Raw genomic sequence first — 19957 nt, forward strand, 5'->3', positions numbered from 1 at the left:
AGATACTTAAAGGCAATGGACAATGCTAACAGGGAGTAAGTTGGAGGAAAAAGGGCAAAGGAAATATTTTTTAAAAGGGATAACAGATAATAAAAAATTATGTACATATGTATAATCTGTACCATGTATTTTTTTCCTTGTTAAATCTCAAATTAACAAAAAAGTCAATATACAGCATGGTAGTTTGAGTTCAAGGTAACAACTGTGGTGTGAAACGATTCAAGTTCACAAAGATGTCAACTGTTTTGCAATAAATGTCCTTTTAAAAAGTAGGGTCCTGCTCTATAATCTCCACTTTCCTAGATTATGATGCTCTGTTTAAGAATAACAACAGTAGCAAATGAAATGAAAAACGCTATAAACAATTTTAGAATCTCTATTTTTAAAAAACAAACTATTTAGGAAATAAACAATACCTTAAGTGTTAATTCCTCATTTCTTCAAAAGCAACAGCTATATTATAGAAAAAAATCGTAATTTTCCCTCAAAAACATAGCTACTTATGAATGACAACTAAACTTAACACCATAAATTTCAGGAAGGACTACTTTTTAATCAAACGTGAATTTCTGCTTTCCATCTCTTCCATTGCTCCCATCACTGCCAAAGCTTGCTGGCTGGTCAACTCTTCTGACATCAATAATATAGATGATTCAAGTCTAGAAGCAAAGAAAAATGTTTTTATGTTGAAAAACTGACAATTAGCTTATAAAAACAATTTTAAAATAACAGTTCTTAGGTGACAAATAGGAAAGAAATAATATGAACAAAAACTTAATTCAAATATATAATTTCAATTTTCTCTCCACATAATTGGGGAATATAAAATATTATCAAATAAAAAAGTTTTTCAAAGCAATGAAGGTCTCAGTAAAATCTAAACTGTCTCTTAAAAATATACATAAAAGGTTTTTTAATTCATTTTTCAAAATAAGATTACAATGGTTATAAAATACAATGGTTCGCTGAAGTTATTCAGTACTAGAGAGCTAAAGAATTAACAACTGACATTTTAACAATATCCCAATTTTTTAAATTAAGATTTGATCAGGAAATCAATATATCTGCACATTAAACAAAAATCTTATGTACTAAATGCTTGCTGTAACACTATAAACTGAAAATTTACAAAGACAGTCCATTTTGAAACCATCCATCATGCAGTAATAAGAGTATCAAAATATAAGTGTCTTTTAGAATAATTTAGAAGACAAACCCAAAACATGAAATCTGAGAGTAACAGGATAAACTAATTTTCTATTCACACTACTCCACATCATCCTTTTCATTAACCTTATCAAACATTTCAAACCCAGCTTCTCATAGCTTTTCCCAAATACCGTGTTTTGCCATGTATAATGCGCTCCTATGAATAATGTGCACCCACATTTTTGGCCCAAACTTTCAGGGGGAAAAATCTTTTAATTTTTCAATTCAAATTTTTATTTGTTTATATTTGGGTACTTGCTTTTTGTATCATAAACGAATTTTAGCATTTATTTTTTAACATTGTACATGGTACAAGAGATTTTATGTAACAAATAATTACAAAACACAAGAACAGATACAAGGTACCAAGAAATAAGGCCAAGAAGTCTCCAAAGTTGGAAGTTTGCCCCAAGTGCAACAAAACTGATTATCGTTTTCCAGGATCCGTATTTTGCATACGGATATCATTATTGATTTCTAGTTACACTTTTAACTTATAAACATAAATAAAAGAATTAAAACATTTATATAGATACGGAATTAATACTACCCATGTATAATGCGCATCCATATTTTTCCCTCACAAATTTGAGCAAAAAAGTGCACATTATACAAGGAAAAATACGGTACTTTAGTCCACATTTTTCTCTATTCTCTCTGCCCATGGCACTTACTATCAATATCACTAATTTGAGTATTTATTCATAAACTATATTGCAGTGTCATAGTATTTACATTATTTCAATTATTATTTCTATCCTCCCAGTTGACATATAAAATCCTTGAAAGGTGGGACCCAGTTAAGTTCAACTTTTATACTCCTTTAGCATATGAGATTTAAACAGTGCTTGGTGACAAGAAAAAGAGAAAGATTCCAATAAAAGTTTTTTAAATCATCATCTTGTTCTCATCTTGATACAGTCTCTTAAAATGTATCCTTAAATTTCTTCATATATAATTCAAAGGACTCTTAATTAAAACTCTCCATGAAGTTTTGGCTAAGAAAAATGATGTAAATACCTCTATTATGCAACTCCTGAACCCCTGCTTAACTGATCCACTAATAGTACTTATCGTTTTGCTATCAATAATCATGTATTTAGTATTTGCTCATCTTTATATCCCAAATATTTCTAGCTACATCAATATCTGGCAATACTGAAAATTCTTTCTTTAAGGAGGGCACAGCTCACAGTGGCCCAGGTGGGATTCGAACCAGCAACCTTGGTGTTATCAGCACCACGCTCTAACCAGCTGAGCTAACTGGCCACCCCTAAAAATTCTTAACAGACAGGAGACAGATCAAATTCACTCAAACCTGACATGAGAATATATGCCCATTTGCATAATAAATGCTTTTGATCATGAATGTGAAGACAACAAAGCAAAAATGGTAAGCTGTGAACTACTACTATAATTCTAAATAGTCCACACCCTATACCGAGGGTGCGGGAGTCTTATGCCTGTGTAAAAGTCAGTCACAAGGCCTAGAAAAGTAGAATAAAAACACTTAAATGGTGTTCTCCTTCATCAATTGCTGTGCTGGCCACCACCAGAGGGTTACTGGCCCCCTTTTAGAATACAGTAGACTGTATAAACTATATTGCAGAGTCTGAGGAGTAAATTAGAATAATTAGAGAAAGAATCAAGGAGCAGAGCATATGAGATTACTTTCCATTCCATGGTTGAATGGGTTGATTTTTGTGCCTTCCAGAACTGCAAAATCTAAGCTTAAAGGATCCATGTATTCTCAACAAGTAAAACATTTTTAGCTGAACTTACTGTTTCTTTTCTTCAGGTCCTGCAGTGGGTCCCAATGCTATAAACAATTTTACAAAGCTAGCAGGGTGATCAATTAGAGGAATCATTTCAGTTAGCCTCTTTTTAGCCATTAAAACAAATTCAAAACTATGAAACTGTAGAAAGTGGTACAGACTAAGTATTTTACTGATGGACTCCAAATCAAGGTGGTTTGCATGGCTTAAGAATATTTTATTACACCTTTCTAATAGGGGGTAATAACAATACTTAATATTTCGAAGAAATTGTACTATTCTTCTTGCAATGTTGACCTGGGAAGAATCTATGGAGTCAAAAAGAAGTTCTGTTTTTTTCACTAATTGTTCTTGAAAACGTTGTGATATTAAAGAAGATATGCTGACCATCAAAACAGACAAGGACCTGAAAAAGGAAAAAAGATGTAAAGATATTTACGTTATTTAAGAATAATGAACAATTCTAAAACTAAAAGAATAGTTTCAAAACAGACAAGGACCTGAAAAAGGAAAAAAGATGTAAAGATATTTACGTTATTTAAGAATAATGAACAATTCTAAAACTAAAAGAATAGTTTCCCTTTGTGAATGTCTTATGTCACGTAGCATAATGTCTTTAAGGCTCATCCATGTTGTAGCATGTATCAGAATTTCCTTCCTTTTTAAGGCTGAATAATATTCCACTGCAGATATATACCACATTTTGATGGTCAATTCGTCTGTCAACAGACATTTAGGTTGTTTCCAAATTTTTTGGCTATTGTGACCAATGCATCTATGAACACTGGTATATGTTATGGACTGAATTATGAACCCTCAAAATTCATGTTAAAGCCTCATCTACAGTATGACTATATCTGGAGACAGGGCCTGTAGGGAGGTAATTAAGGTTAGATGAGGTCATGAGGGTGGCAGGCAAACTTGTCAGCTCGCAAGTAAGGTAAAACCTCAAACCTTTCTCAGATCTCAACAATATAGTTATACTTTCAATACTTTATGTCAAATTCCCAGAGCAACATTGCAAAGTAGACAGACTACTATCCCTATTTTATAAATGAGGTTAGTAAACTTTCCAAGTTAAAAGTAACATAGCTAGGAAGTGACAAATCTAAGTGTATGAGTATCCAACACCCAGGATCTTTCCACCACAACACAAGGCCCCTAAATAAATTTACCTTAAGTCCTGTATGGTTTCCAACTTCCTATTTACAATATCAGCTATTTTTCCCATTAATGGACTAAAATGTAAGTGTTGATCTGCTAGGCATGTGGAAAATTTTGATAGCACATGAATATCAAACCTATTAAAGGAAATATACAAAAGAGATTATTAGTATTTACTTTCACTTAAAACACATAAAAAATAGTTGTAAAATAAAAAGGAATCAAAAATACTAATACTGTATTACTAATACATTACTAATTTGAAATGAATTTTTCTAAAATGTTGATTACTTATTATAAAAGTAATCCATGCTAATAGTTAAAAACTCAGATTCTATCAGAAGATTTTAAAAAGGGAAAAATTACTCAAAATTATTTGAAGCATTTACTTATTTTTTAAGGTGCCAGAACAATTTCGACTCCAGGTTGTATATTAATAAGCAAAACAACCACTACTACAACTGTGCTGTGAAAAACTTCAGAATTTTTCTATAAGAAAGAAATGACCCAATTCCTTCAATAAGTAAATGGATAGATGAAAGGGAGGGAAGGAGAACTATTATAGATTCTAAGACTTAGAATTCACTAAAAGATAAGCATAACGAAGTTCACAGCAGCAAAACATGTGATAGCAAAAAACTGCAAACAATGTAAATGTGCATTAAGAGCACAATGAATAAATAACTTGCACATATTTATAGAATATCACACCACAAAATACCACAAAACAAAGAACAATTGAATCATGCAACATTATGGATAAATCTTTAGAACATATTGAACAAACTAAACTAGATATAAGAGTATATACTATAGGATTCCACTTCTATAAAAACAAAACTAACATATAAGAAGTCAAGATAGTGGTTACTACTTCTTGGGATGAGGGGACATGACTGGAAGAGCACATAAAGAGAACTTTGGGGAAATAATGTTCTGTTTCTTGATCTCAGTGCTGTTACACAGAAGTGATCAGTATGTGAAAATTTATCAAGCTGTACATTTATGATTGGTTTAATTTTATATGATATTCTTCAACCAAATGTTTACTTACAAGGAAAGAGAAACACGAGACAAATCAATCAAAGGTAACGTGTGAACCTTGTTTGGATACTGATTTAAATAAACCACCGATAAAAAGACCTTTATAGAGCAATGAAGGAAATTTGAACAAAACCAGTTATTAGGTGATATTAAGGAATTATTATTCATTTTTATAGGTACAATAATGGCACTGTGATAATACATTCTTTTAAAAGAGTGCTTATCTCTCAGAAATATACTGAGGTATTTACAGATAAAATGACATAACAATTTAAAATATACTGAAGATAGATAAAGAGAACATTCTGATGGCTGCCAGCTGGGAGGGGGGTGAAAAGGGCAAAGATATTAAGAAGTACAAATTGGTAGTTACAAAATAGTCATGGGAATATAAAGTACAGCACAAGGAATATAGTCAATAATATTGTAATTATGTATTGTGTCAGACAGGTACTAGATTTATTGGGATGATCACTTCGTAAGTTATATAAATGTTTAACCACTATGTTGTACACATGAAACTAATATAATATTGTACGTCAACTGTAATTGAAAAATATGTAAAACAATTATAAAAAGTAAAATAAAATATGGGGTAGGGAGGGAATGGGAAGGATTTAGATAAAACAAGACTGCTATAGGTTCGTAATTGTTGAAGCTGGATGATGGGTACATGGGAGTTCACTAAACTAATCTCTCTACTTTTATAAATGTTTAAAGTCTTCTATTTGAATTTCAAATATATGCTAATTTTCCTCGTTATGATCCATTATATAGTACTAATACATAATCCATCTTATTTGAATCATTACAAATTATATTAATGTAACACAAATTCACAGACAATTTAACAAAATCACTGATTAATAGCTATTGGAGTAACAAAAAATTAAATCATAGGGCACAGCAACTATAAAAATTCAGAAATTAACACTTATTTTATGACTCTCTTAGAAAGGCTATAGATGAAACACAAATTAGGGTTTTTAAATTTTTTACAACTTTGTATTATAAAAAAATAAAAGTACTGCTACAAATAAAAATCTCCATATAGAACAAAGTCATTATCTTCTGAGCTACTTTGAAAGGAAGTAAAATTAAAAAGCAACATTTGATTCACTGGGAAGTACAACTGTACGTCTATAATTTAATTACTTAGTATATAGTAAAAGCAAAATTTTTAAAAAACATGTATTTTACAACAGATTTGTTCAAGCTGTTCAGTATACATAACACTTAATGCTGCTTTGAAGAAAAATAAAGTGTTGAGTTATCATCAACAATGACCAAATTTAACCACAAAGATCCAGTAGTTTAGATTGCTCACAAAAGCAGTTAAGATTATTCTCTTTACTCTCAATAAAGGATAGTTATAGGTAAAGAGAATCCAAAAATGAAGGATGAAAAGACAGATGCATTTGGATAATGATATTAACTAAAATCACAATTTAGAAGGTAGAATTTCTAACCCCAGAGAACTGTTCAGTCCCCTTTGATGTAATCCAGCCCCTATAATAAAGGCCTACAGAGCTCCCTCATATATGACTACAACTCTAAGAATGTATCATGGTTTTGGCTTTAAAAAGCAATATGCTATAAAAAAGCATAATACGGGAATGCCTGCTCCGCCCTATCTACAAATAAATAGCCTGTTGTTTTTTCTTTATCTTAGTCCATCGTCTCCTTTCTGCTCTAGGTTACTATTGGTTTAGAGGGTGAGTTGTTCTGTGGTTTTTTAAAAATTTTCCTGTCTCTTTCCCACCTAGATTTTTCCTCTCTTCACTAACATTTGCTTTATTCCATTAATGGACCTTGGCTATCCGGAATTTCTAGGTTTCAAAATTCAAAGTTTTCAGAACTTAGCTGAAGATTTACCAAAATGAATTGTTATTACCTCAGCTGTCTTATAAATGGAGAGCTTCTCATATACTCTTATATTAGTATAAATAACATCGATTTCTCACTACTCATTAAGAATACCAAGAACAAATTTCACATTTTTTTAGCTGATTATCAATTACAACAACATGTTGAAAATAGCTGTATAGTTTAGGAAACAGATCTGAATTGATACTATTCACAACAATGGACCTGAAAGCTTCTAAGTCACCTGTGAGCTCTGTTCACTGCCTCTCCATAAAGGAGAGATAGGCAATTATAAATGTCAAAAAGCACACTACATTCCCTACTCTTAAAGAGGGAACATCTGAAATACTGTTCTCCCTCTTAAGGAAAAAACACACTCCACTCTTTTCCTACAATATTTCACTGTGCTAACCCTGAAAAAGATAACCCTGATTATAGATGAAGAACCCAAAGTACTTGCCTTTCCAGTCTTCTCCATGCTTCTGTAACTAGTGCTTCAACTAGTGGGTCATGGGCCTCAATAGCAAACCTCCATAAAAACAAGAGAAAATAACTTTCCATACATATGCATCTTTAAATCATTAAAAACACATGTAGTAAGAATTATAATGCAAAAGTAAACCTCAAGTTATTATACTCTTACACAGTGAGTCCTTATTTTTGGTCCACTCCCACTTCAGTATTCTGATTTCTTGAATACAATCTAATAAACATTCATACTTTATCTCATGTCCCTCTCATCCTTTTGTATGTTCATTTCAATGCCCTCCAACGAACAATTAAAATGCTCAAAGATGCATTTCATATTAAAAGTGCGCACAACATATCACTTTGCTCTGACTATAAAAATATTTCTATAGGAGAAAGTTTGTAAAATAAAGAAAAATTTAATATGGTAATAAAAATCATTTATAACTGCTATTCATAAATAGCCACCATCATTAATTTGGAACATTTCTCTCCAGTTATTTTTTTTCTACACACATATGAAATATACATATATTTCCTTTACATTTCCATATCCTGCCCTTTTCAGTAAGTTAACATTATATTGTGGGCATTTGCTAAGTCATTACATATTCTTCAAAACATTATTTTTAACGATTGTATAATATTCAATTGAGCAACTATAATATCGTTTGGTTAAACATCCATCTACTATTCGAATTTTAGTTTTTCAATATTATAAACAATGCTGGGATGAATATCCATGTACAAGAATACAGGTAACTTCCGTATAACACAGCATTTCTATAACACGGTTCAAGAATCGGGGGAAACCCTCATACAACATGCTATCCTAGAACATGGTTTCACTTAAACACGGTTTAAGAATTAGAGAAATCTCCAAACAACACGAAACGTAATAAAAGCTTAGTAGTGATGACGAATGAAACATTGTTTAATACATATTAATATGTTATACTTTTGGTGAAAATTGCTTTAATAAAGACATTTCTCTTAACTATAAAAATAAAATAGTATGTTTTTTTCACTTTTTGGAACCTAACCCCTTTTTTGTACTAGTTCTTTGTTTCCTATAACACAGATTTGCATAACATGGCATTTTTTAGGAACCTAACAACTGTGTTATACAGGGGTTACCTGTATTTATATATGTGTCTTGGATTACTCTCAGGATAATCTTAGATGCAAAATTATTGGGTCTAAGGGTATTTTTAAAATTAATGATCTATATTATACCACCAGCAGCACCTAAGAGTTCCTGTTCCAGTATACCTTCACTAACAATGCATATTTTACATACATAATTAAGCCACATATACTATATACTGTATGTATAAAAGTCTCTCTTTTAAACCAATTTCAACATGTTTATAATGTTAAGGCTGTATTATTTTGTCTCCTAAAAGTCAAAATCTTTTGGATTTAGTCATGAAGCAAAATCAAACTATATCTTATTTAAAAAAACTCGAAAACAAAATTATATTCCACTCTTAAAATCCTTTCCTTATTAAAATATGACTTAGGAGGGTAACATAAAAATGCAGCTTTTAGGTAAATCATTACGAAGCAGCATTTCTCCATCTGAGCCTGACATACATCAGTCTTGTGAGGTGTTCAGCATGATGTTTTGTGGTTGTATAAGTTTGGAAAATGCCCCGATTTAGAAATTCACAATATACACTGGCATATTAATGGCTCCGAAGAGTCCTGCAATAAAGATGTTTAATTTTTGTCTGGTTCAGCATTCTCCAAAATAACATGGCCACTAGAAAACAAAAACAGGTGTCTTGCCTGTTATCATTACATATTTTCTTCATTAACTTATTATAGTATTCAGAAAAAAACTTTGGAATATGAGGAAGACCACCAGAAAAATGGGGAGCCACTCTTTGTTAGTCTAACATCAATCCCCAAAATAAGTAAAGCCTCAAGCCCCCTTCTGTATGCTGACTCTCTAACAAAACAACTGCATCTCTGCATTGTGCAATGCTGACATCTATAGCTACTTAAATTGCCCCTGCATGTTGGATAATCATGTAAGAAAACTGCTGTTTTTCCGTTAATGAGACTAAGAAACAGACTAATTGTAACTTTTATGTGCTTTTCTCCTTTTATATAACTGCTGAATCCTTTATTAGGGAGCCACGTTCTTCCGAAGGCTGGATTCCCTTGCAAACAAGGTAAAACTTCTTTCCTTTTTTAATGTTTTTTCCAGATTTATTGAGGTATGATTAACAAATATAAATTGTATATATTTAGGTTGTACAATGTGATGTTTGGATATACAAATATTATGAAAATACTACCACAATCAAAGAATATCTTCTAAACATCTTAAAAATATTAGATGGTCAGTAAATTTACAGAAAAAAAGTTTTTCATTTTAAAGAGATATTTAGAAAATTAAAATACAAAAACAAACTATAATCATTTCTGTAAAATCTAAAAATACATTACTTACTGTTGTGTGATGTACAACACATTCACCAGGGTATCGTCATTCATGAATTCCACTTTACTTGTAGTCAAATTATAAAGAGTAAGAAATTGGGGGTGGTCTCTGATATATTCAACACTTTTTAACAAGCTGGTCTTCTGCTTTTGAAACTGCCAAAGTACATTAAATGCACATCCCACTTGCTTTTCTGAAAGTACGGCTTTGTTTTTTTCAATAAAATCAAATACTTGTTCTTCGTCTGTACACTTATCCATCTGGCTAATTAATGGTTCACAACTGAAGGGTCGAAAAGGAAACAGTCTCCAAGGAAATAGACAAATAGCTCTTAAGCGAAGCATATTTGTTAACAGTGTCTAGAAAAAGGGTATATTTTCATTTACATCACAAATTTTCTTGGGTAAAGAAAATTTAAAACTAGTGGCCAGGTGCCATATGCTGGTATAAAAATAACGGTTTTTCCTTCATACTTTTTGCTTTCATTCTGATGACTCCAAATCCCATTCCAATTAGCAGCTTCTGTAAAGAATTGGTTTAACATCATTATACTTTTATTACCAAATTAATTCTAACATTCAAATAAAGTAACAAGCTTTTTCTGCATTAACTAGCGATCTTGGTCTTAGTCTGAACCAGATAGTAGATCTGATCCAAAACTAAATGTCCAAGAAAGTGGCTTCTTTCTTCACCCCACTTAAAAAATGTTTGTTAGGGAATACAGTCAATAATATCATAATAACTTTGAACCGCGACAGATGGATACTAAACTTATCAAGGTGATCACTTAAGGTATAAATGTCAAACACTACGTTTTACACCTGAAAGTAATATAATATTGTATGTCAACTATAATTTTAAAATTAATGGACTTTTAAAAATGTTTGTTACATCTAACATTTACATAAAGTTGTCAAATTTCACCATAAAAGCAGAAGGGGAAAAAAATCCTAAATTCAGAACTGTCTTTTTAAATAAAAGAGTAAAACCGTTTACAATAAATAAATATTATCAGCTTTAAAGTTTCTACAAACAGTAGCCATTAATTCAGGGCCACAATAAAAAAAAATTTTCAGAAGGATAAGTCTCTGGTTTATTTGCTTTCTGGATAATTTCTTGCTTCCTTCTCTTGGAGCTCCAAAATAACTCAAACGATTTAGTTACTACTGACCTTAGATAGGTTTCAACCAATAAGCAAGACGATTAAAGGTCCAATCAGAAAATATGAAGAAATCAAGTAATGTAACAAAGACATTGTGAGGCAATATATGAACCAATTTATGAAAAATAATTTGTTTAAAAATATATATTATGTTTATATTTCTAGTTGAGAAACAATGGTTTAAAAAGATGGGACTAAAATCATATCTACTACTTCTGCAACATTTTACGAACAACTTTTAAGATATATTATCCCATTAGATTCTCTGAACTAACCTTCCAGATAGATATTATCGTTTGCATTTTTTGGATAACAAAAGCTAAGTTCAAAAAGATTTAAAAAACTACTCTACTACTAGCGAAGCTGGAACAACCACCCAGTTATTTCGACTCTCAACTTGAACAGTCTCTTTACAGCAACAAACCAACACTAAAAGTACGCCTTAGACTCCACTCCGCTATGCCAACCTCACAAGAAACACCGATGACACAGCATTGACTACTCTGTGCCAACCAGTACAGCAACCTGACCCAAAGCGACCTGGGTCACACACATACACAGAAAAATCTGCACAAAATTATCTTCAAGATTCTCCTGTCCTATCCATCTGAAAATGGAAGCAACTCAACTTTCAGAATACCAAGGTGTCAAGTCCCCAGCTAAGGACCCTGGGGAAGACATTTAACCAAAGGAGGGGCCTTGGGACTAAAATTGAGGGGTAGGTACCAGCTCTGAACAGGTATAGTGCAGATTAAACAGTGACACCCTTTGCAAATGACAGGCATCGTCCGCTCCGAGCACAACAGTAGCGTTGACCTTGTATATGTGGTCTCTCTAGATGCGGACCAGGAGTGGGCTCAGCCCTGCTCTCGTGCTCCGCGCTCGGGAACAATCCAATACCCGAGAGGCTCGGGTTTTCTCAGCTGAACCCTGCATCCCGGGCCTGAAAACCTGCTGATGGCGTAAAAAAAAAAAAAAAATTCTGCCGCCACGTTCTGAAACTTTTCAGGATTCCAGCGAAGGCTGGTTATTCCCAGCAAATAACCAAGGTTATTCCCAGCAAAGAACGCAACAGGTTCGGTTGTGTCGCGCCCCCCTCTTTCAAATCCCAGTTTTTAGCCTTTTCTCGAGAGATATCACCTTTCCTCCGGTGGTACCGACCCCAAACCAGGAAAAAACGCCGGGCAGTACAGCGTGCAAGGCAGAAGGCACGCACTACATGCCCCAGAGGACGTCGCGGCGAAGTCAGCGGAATAGACGTCGCTTACGCATTTGGGAGGAATTCTGGGCATTGTAGTTTCTCATTGAGAGAGGCAGGGGCAGTACATTTTAACTGTCGAAGTTGCCAGTCGTGTAGGTTAGTGTTTCTCAGCTACCTAAGGTTTTATCACAGTCCATGTAAGACTAACATTTTTATAATATACAATAAAAATTAATATTTAGAAAAATGAAATTTGAAAACGTAAACATGGAAGACACATGTGGAATTTTGTTTCTTACTATTGGGATGGAACTGAGCGTGACCTGTGTCAATGCCCCTCAGTCAAAGACCACCAGAAATACACCTATAGTTAAACAAAGTTGGGGTTACTGACTGGTTGCAATGAAACAGAACACACCCCCAGGGGTGATAAATTAAGAAGGTGTTAGAAAGAATTTATTATAGTATTCAGCCTTGTGTTAAGTGACTGGGGGAGGTTTAAAAGGGGTTTTTCTCCACATCGGATGCTGTGAGGAACCAGGGTAATTCTATTATTGAATATCTTAATAAATTTTAGAAGGCAGAAGGAAAAAACATCTGCAAATGATATGTCTAATAAGGGATTTATATCCAGAATATATAAAGAACTTCTACAACTAATGACAAAAATATTTTTAATGGGCAAATAACTTGAATAGACTTCTACAAAACTATAGGCATATGAAAAAAATGCTTAACATCACTAATTATTGGAGAAATTCAAATCAAAATTACAAGACACCACTTCACACCCAATAGGGTGGCTATTATCAAAAAAATCAGAAAATAACAAATGTTGGCAAGGATATGGAGAAATCAAAACGCTTGTATATGACTAGTGGGAATGTAAAATACTGCAGCCATGTGGAAAACAGTATAGTGGCTCCTCAAAAAATTATCATGTAATCTAGCAATTCTACTCCTGGGAATATACTCAAACAAATTGAAAGCAGAAATCTGAACAGGTATTTGTACAGCAATGTTCATAGCAGCATTATTTACAATAGCTAAAAGGTGGAGGCAACCTAAGTGTCCATCAACACATGAATTGATAAAGCAAATGTCATATATACATACAATAGAATTATATTCAACCTTAAAAATGAAGGAAATTCTGACACTTGCTACAACATGGACGAACCCTGAAACACTATGCTAAGTGAAATAAGCCAGACACACACACAAAAAAACAATTTGTAGGATTCCACTTATATGAGGTACCTAGAGTAGTCAAATTCATAGAAACAGAAAGTAGAATAGTGGTTTGCAGGCGTTGGAAGAAAAATGTGATTTCTCAATTACATCACATTCCAGTATGGTTATCCCTGGTCAGTGGAGGACTTTTCTCCACACAGAAATTCAGTGAACTAGGCTTCCTCCATAATCCACCAGGGGCTTTAAACCCTCTGGATCCAGCTGACAAAAACAGAGAGGACATGGAGAAGGCATACCACTTCAAAAACATGTTGGCCTGGATGTAATACACATCTTTTTCACACGCGTTCCACTGATGAGAAGTATTCACATATCTTTACTCAGGTGCAAGAGGACAACTAGCAGGACAGACATTTCCCAGTGACACCCTTCACCATATAAGTGGGAGCACAAATTTGGGGGCTGTCACTGCAATGCTAATCAAAGACTGGCATTTTATAATTGGAGCTGGCAAAGACTCAGATTATTAATATATGAGACAACCTCTTGAAGAAGTCAGTCTAGAGAACGAAGCCAAAAAACAGGTAAGTAGAACTAGACAAGAGAGAAAAAGTTCCATGATATTCTGACTATTCTTTCTTCTCTGTATGAGTTATCCATTGCTGTGTACTAAATCATCCAAAAACTTAGTGACTTAAAACATTTATTATTCCACGGTTTCTGTGGGAGAAAAATTCTAAAATTGCTTAGCTGAGTGGTTCTGGCTTAGTTTCTCATGTGATTGAAGTCAGCTGTTAACAAGGCCTGCACTCATCTGAAGCCTTGACTGGGGCTAGAGGATTGCTTCCAAATAACTCATTCATATGGCTGTTGGCAACGGGTCTCAGCTCCTCTCTGGCTTTTGCCAGGAAGCCTGTTTCTTGCCACTGGGCCTCTCCATAGTCTGCTTGAGTGTCTTCATGACACAGCAGCTGATTTCTCCTAGAGTGAATGATCCAAGAGACACAGCAAGAAGGAAATCAAAGTGACTTTTATGACTTGGTCTCCAAAATCACATACTGTCACTCTGCCTTATTCATTAGGAGAAAATCACATTAAAGAATGTATGGCCATATTTTAAAACTACCACACTGTCCAAACAAAACCACACAGTTTTGTTTCATGAACCAATACATTCCCAATGTTACCTAAGCTAGTTCAAACGGGGTTTCTATTATTTGTAAATGAGAGCTCTCACCAATACTGGAATCAAAAGGCATATACAATAATAGTATTATACAAGCACTTCAGAAGAGTCTTTGGCAGTATCTACCAAAGCTGACCTTATCCATACCCTAAGATCTAGCAATTCCATTCCTGGGTGTATTTCCAACATACATGCAAAATATATGTGCTCCAAGATACAAGAACGTTCATAGAAGCTTTCTTTGTAATAGCTAAAACTCAACACAAATATCCATCTAAAATAAATTGTGCAATACCCATTGTGACGGTTAATTTTATAGGTCAACTTGACTGGGCCAAGGACTACCCAGATTAAACATTATTTTTAGGTGTGTTTTTGAGGGTGTTTCTGAAGAGATTAACATTTGAATTGGTATATTTAGTAAAGTACATTGCCCTCCCAATGTAAATGGGCATCATCCAATCCATGGAGCATCTGAATAGAACAAAAAGGCACATGAAGGAGGAATTTGTCCCTTTTGCCTTCTACTTGCCTGACTGAGCTAGGACACTGGTCTTCTCTTGCCCTTGGACTGGGATTTTCACCGTCAGTTCCCCTGGTTCTCAAACTCGGACTGAAATTACACCACCAGTTTTTCTGGGTCTCCAGATTGCAGACAGCAGAGTGAGACTTCTCAGCCTTCATAATCACATGAGCCAATTCCTCGTATTAAATATCTTCCTATATATACATATGCTATTGGTTCTATTTCTCTGGAGAATTCTAATACAACCATATAATGGAGTACTGTTCAGAAATTAGAAAGAACTATTGTGGCATGCAGTAATATTGATAATCTCACAAACACAACATTGAGCAAAGCCAGCCACAAGTAAATACATATTCGCAATTCCATTTACACAAGATTCAAAAATAGATAAAACTAATACAAGCTGATGTAATTCTGAATAGAGGTTACCGTATTTTATCGTGTGTAATGCACTCCCATGTATAATGTGCAGCCACGTTTTGGGCCCACAAGTTCAGGAGGAAAAAATCATTCACTTTAATTTTTTAATTCAAATTTTTATTTGTTTACTTTTAGGTACTTGTTTTTTGTATTATAAAAGAATTTTAGCATTTATTTTTTAACATATTGTGGTACAAGAAATTTTATGTAACAAATAATTACAAAACACAAGAACAGATACAAGGTACAAGAAATTTTATGTACCAGTAACAAATTTACAGTATTTACGCATCATAGAAGGTCAAGAACTCTTTGTCACTGCAAGTTCATTGTAAGTTCAACAAAACTGATTATCCTATTCCAGGGTATTATTTTGCATAGGGATATCGTTATTGATTTCTAGAGTTACAGTTTTAACTCTTAAGCATAAATAAAAGAATTAAAAACATTTATATAGATATGAAATTAGTACTACCCATGTATAACATGCATCCTTATTTTTCCCTCACAAATTTGGGCCAAAAAGTGCACATTATACACAGCCAAACATGGTATCTTTGGCAGGCTGAGGTTGTAGAATTACGGAAGGGCATGAAGGAGGCTTCCTGGGATGCTGACGTTGCTCTATGTCTTCCCCCGACCCCACCTCGTTTTTTTTGTAAGGAGGGTGCAGCTCCAAGTGGCCCATGGGGGATCGAACCATCAGGTGCAGCTCCAAGTGGCCCATGGGGGATCGAACCAGCAATCTTGGTATTAGTAGCAACGTGCTCTAACCAACTGAGCTAACTGGCCACCTTGTATGTCTTAATGTAGTGGATGTTAGACCTGTATGCTCTCTTTGTAAAAATGTATCAAAGAAACCTATAACTATACTACGGTTTATGAATATACGTTAAACTAATTTTAAAATCCTACCTTTAAAAAAGGCATGCAAAGTAAGTCAAGGGCTAACTGAAGTCACCCTTTGAAAACCCGTCTTGATGATTGTAAATCTAACTTTTTTGGTCTTTACATCTGCTATTAAAAGTGACTTTAAGTAACAGCTCATCTAAGAGTGCTGGAAACTAACCATATTTCAAAACACTAGCAACATCACAGCAAATCTTGTGTCTGCTCACAGTGTAGAATGGTCACACAAACTAAGTACGCAAACAATTATCTTTTAATGGGATATGTGGCCCAGACTGTTAATTTTCCACCAAAGTACCTTTTTGTCTTCCTTCTGGACATATGCCAACATTACATTTCCCAGAACTTTATAATTGAGTTTGGCTGTGTTCTCATTGATGGAATTAGAGCAAAGTAGCATGTGCTAGTTCCTGGTCTAGGCTTTAGGACATTACCTCTTCTTCCTGTTTCTGCCAGCCAAAACCCAAGGCAACACATTCTAATTATGCAATGTCAAGGCTCTGGAGTAGGTTAGAATAACATGATGGAAGGAACTCAAGTTCTTGAATGAACATATGGAGAAGAGCTGTGCTCTCTGACTTGGCCCACTCACCTCAGGTCTATTATGAGAGAAATAAATCCTTTGTTCTTTAAGTTGCAGTACTGATAGAGATAACACTTCCTTTTACTTGCAACAGCTTTCTTCTTGGAACAATACATCCATGTCAAAGCAATCTGAAAAAGTTTCAGATTTCACACACCAGTAAAATTTCAACATATTTGGGACCCAACAAAGCATGTCAATTTTTCATTTGTCCACGTAAGGACATCTAGAGAAAGAAAACAACTAACCACATTCTATAACCACAACTAACCACATTTCACAAAACGATATTTTAACACTAAGAAAAAGTGACAAACTCAATTTAAGAAAACAATTCTTCCTAAGAAAAGAGCAGTGAAAACTTTGTCATGGCCAGCACCAGCCACCAGTCCTTGAATTGCCATTTGTAATGCTGCTTCAAAACTTCTTTCAAGAATCTCCTAAAATCTGACCATTTATAATATACATTACATCTAATAAGCACTGTGGGGCTAAAAAAATTAATGCTTTTCCTCCCACCTTCTAAGGTCTTCTAGCTGGGCTAATAATCAAATTGACAAAGACAGATTAACAGGAGAAAATCAAATTTTAATACATGTACATGGGGAATTCACATAAGCGTGAAAATTCCAAAGACAGTGAGGCAACACAGGATATATATATGACATTTTAGACAAAGGAGAAAAGGAGAGGAACAAGGATGCTAGATTTCAGAAGTGAGGATGGGCAACTTACAGGTAATTGAGGAAGAGCAGAACGTACATGGCAGAAACATTCTTGCTTGGCAACTCAGAAACAATGGAACATGGGAGATATCTAGCTAATAGGCCTCTGCCTAAAGCCCTATTTAACATAAGAGGTAGGACAATTAAGTTCGCGAACTCATCCTAGAAAAAGTGCTACTACATACCTCATTGCTGAATATCACTACAGTCACCTTGGAAGTACTCCCCTTGGGAAGCTATGCACTGACACCAATACCTAGTCCACCCTTCAAAGCAATTTTGGGACTCTTTTTCTGGAATGGCCATCAGAGCTATCGTCGTATGACCCTTGATATCCTGAATGTCATCAAAATGTCTTCAATATTTCCTTTATCTTCGGGTAAATAAAGAAGTCAATGGGGGCGATATCAGGTGAGTAGAGAGGGTGTTCCAATACAGTTATTTGTTTACTGGCTGAAAACTCCCTCATAAACAGTATCATGTGAGCTGGTGCATTGTCATGATGCAAGAGCCATGAATTGTTGGCGAAAAGTTCAGGTCTAACTTTTTCACGCAGCTTTTTCAGGCCTTCCAAATAGTAAACTTGGTTAACTGTTTGTCCACTTGGCACAAATTCATTATAAATAATCCCTCAGATATCAAAAAAGATTAGCAACATCAATGAAACAAGTTCATGAACTTAATTGTCAGACCTCGTATTTAATTCAAATTATGCTATTTAGGCTAGAGCCATCCTAAGATTTCCTTCCTAAAGCAGGTTTTTCTATATGAATCTCTTGGGCAGGAAAGGGGAGAGGGTCAAAGGTTCTTCCTAGTCTTTTGTTTCTTAATAACCAGCTTAAAAATCAATATCCTAAAAAGGCAGCTTTAGGGACAAAACTTTGGTTCCCTTCAGTTGGTTGATAATGTGGGCAGGCAGGGACAATGTGATAGATTCTCCTGGTCTGTAGTTTGAATGTCTCTGATAATGTCATCAGGTACTCAGGTAAAATCTCTGTGTGGCTTGCATCAGTCACTGAGATTGTTTAAACATGAGCTGTTGTGGCGATTTCTCTGAAGTGTGTATCATGTTGTCTAGCTGTAGTTTGTAATTGCAAGGCTTAGAAAAAAGTTTTAATTCTCAATAATTCCAAGTCAAAAGACGGGAGAAAAATGAAACATTACATTAGAGGATGTAGCCAAATATTAAAAAAAAAAAAAAAAAAAAGACAACTAAACTAGAATCTAATTAATATCCTCAACTATGTATTATAGTTTCTACTGAAACACAATTTTTTTTTCTCTAAAATCACCCTCATTTTTGTCAAAGATAGCCAAATTAAGACTAATTTATTTACCGCACAAGTCTAGTTTTAATGATTTTGGCTCGATTATTTGTATAAATACAACAATAGCAATTGATCATACAGGCTCTTTTAAATCTGCTTTGCTGGAATTTTCTGCCTATGTGAATTCCCCATGCACATGTATTAAAAACTTGATTTTTTTCCTATTAGTCTGTCTCTGTTAATTTTATTATTCACCCAGCTCGAAGAACTTAGAAGGTGGGAAGAAAAGTAGTATTTTTTTTAGCCCCCACAGTACTTATTAATATTTTACTTAATATTAAACAATTCTTCAGTCACTTCATATGTCTGTTTCTCTTGGAAGATGGTATATCATAGAACAAGATTGGGAATGTTACCTTTCTACATCTCAAAATGTTAATTATGGCATTATGATGATCTGTAATATATCTTCGAAAATGTCTCTGACTGAATTGGTGAAAAAGAGGAAGAGTACACCAATGTTAAGCGCAATATCACTTACCCATTCCCTCTACCAGTAAGTACGAATCTAAGAAACTAATATGTGTATCATAGCTAAATAAAAATATATTCCCATGGAAGCTGAATCAAAAATCAAACAAACCAACGGTCAAAAAAAAAAATCTATCTTAACATAGTGCTTAATATAAATCAGATTTATTAAGATATTGCAGCATTGCCCTCCTTACTGTAAAGTGTAAATCATACAACCACTGAACTGTCTAAAGATGGGTATCCTGTTGCTGCCCTGCAATAACGGCAA

The 19957-nt window shown here is 34.1% G+C and overlaps 1 protein-coding gene across 3 annotated transcripts in view; it reads right to left on the reverse strand.

The window, feature by feature from the left end:
- Window positions 1-19957, reverse strand: part of FASTKD1 (FASTK mitochondrial RNA regulator 1) — a 36483-nt gene that overhangs the window by 15689 nt on the left and 837 nt on the right. Inside the window, exons 2-7 of one of the 3 annotated variants that reach the window (XM_088794623.1) lie at window positions 17172-17293; window positions 9988-10500; window positions 7519-7587; window positions 4160-4285; window positions 2992-3390; window positions 549-659 (exon numbers count right to left, since the gene is read on the reverse strand). In XM_088794623.1, the coding sequence (XP_088650749.1) occupies window positions 549-659; window positions 2992-3390; window positions 4160-4285; window positions 7519-7587; window positions 9988-10322 (1040 nt within the window). In that variant the 5' untranslated portion in view covers window positions 10323-10500; window positions 17172-17293. Of the gene's footprint in view, window positions 1-548; window positions 660-2991; window positions 3391-4159; window positions 4286-7518; window positions 7588-9987; window positions 10501-12280; window positions 12469-17171; window positions 17294-19957 lie in introns of those variants that run through there. The other 2 variants (XM_088794624.1, XM_088794625.1) reach the window with 2 other exon arrangements.

Source organism: Rhinolophus sinicus, chromosome 17 (genome assembly GCF_057876585.1).
Source record: "Rhinolophus sinicus isolate RSI-liver-muscle chromosome 17, RSI-T2T, whole genome shotgun sequence".
NCBI classification, from domain to species: domain Eukaryota; kingdom Metazoa; phylum Chordata; class Mammalia; order Chiroptera; family Rhinolophidae; genus Rhinolophus; species Rhinolophus sinicus.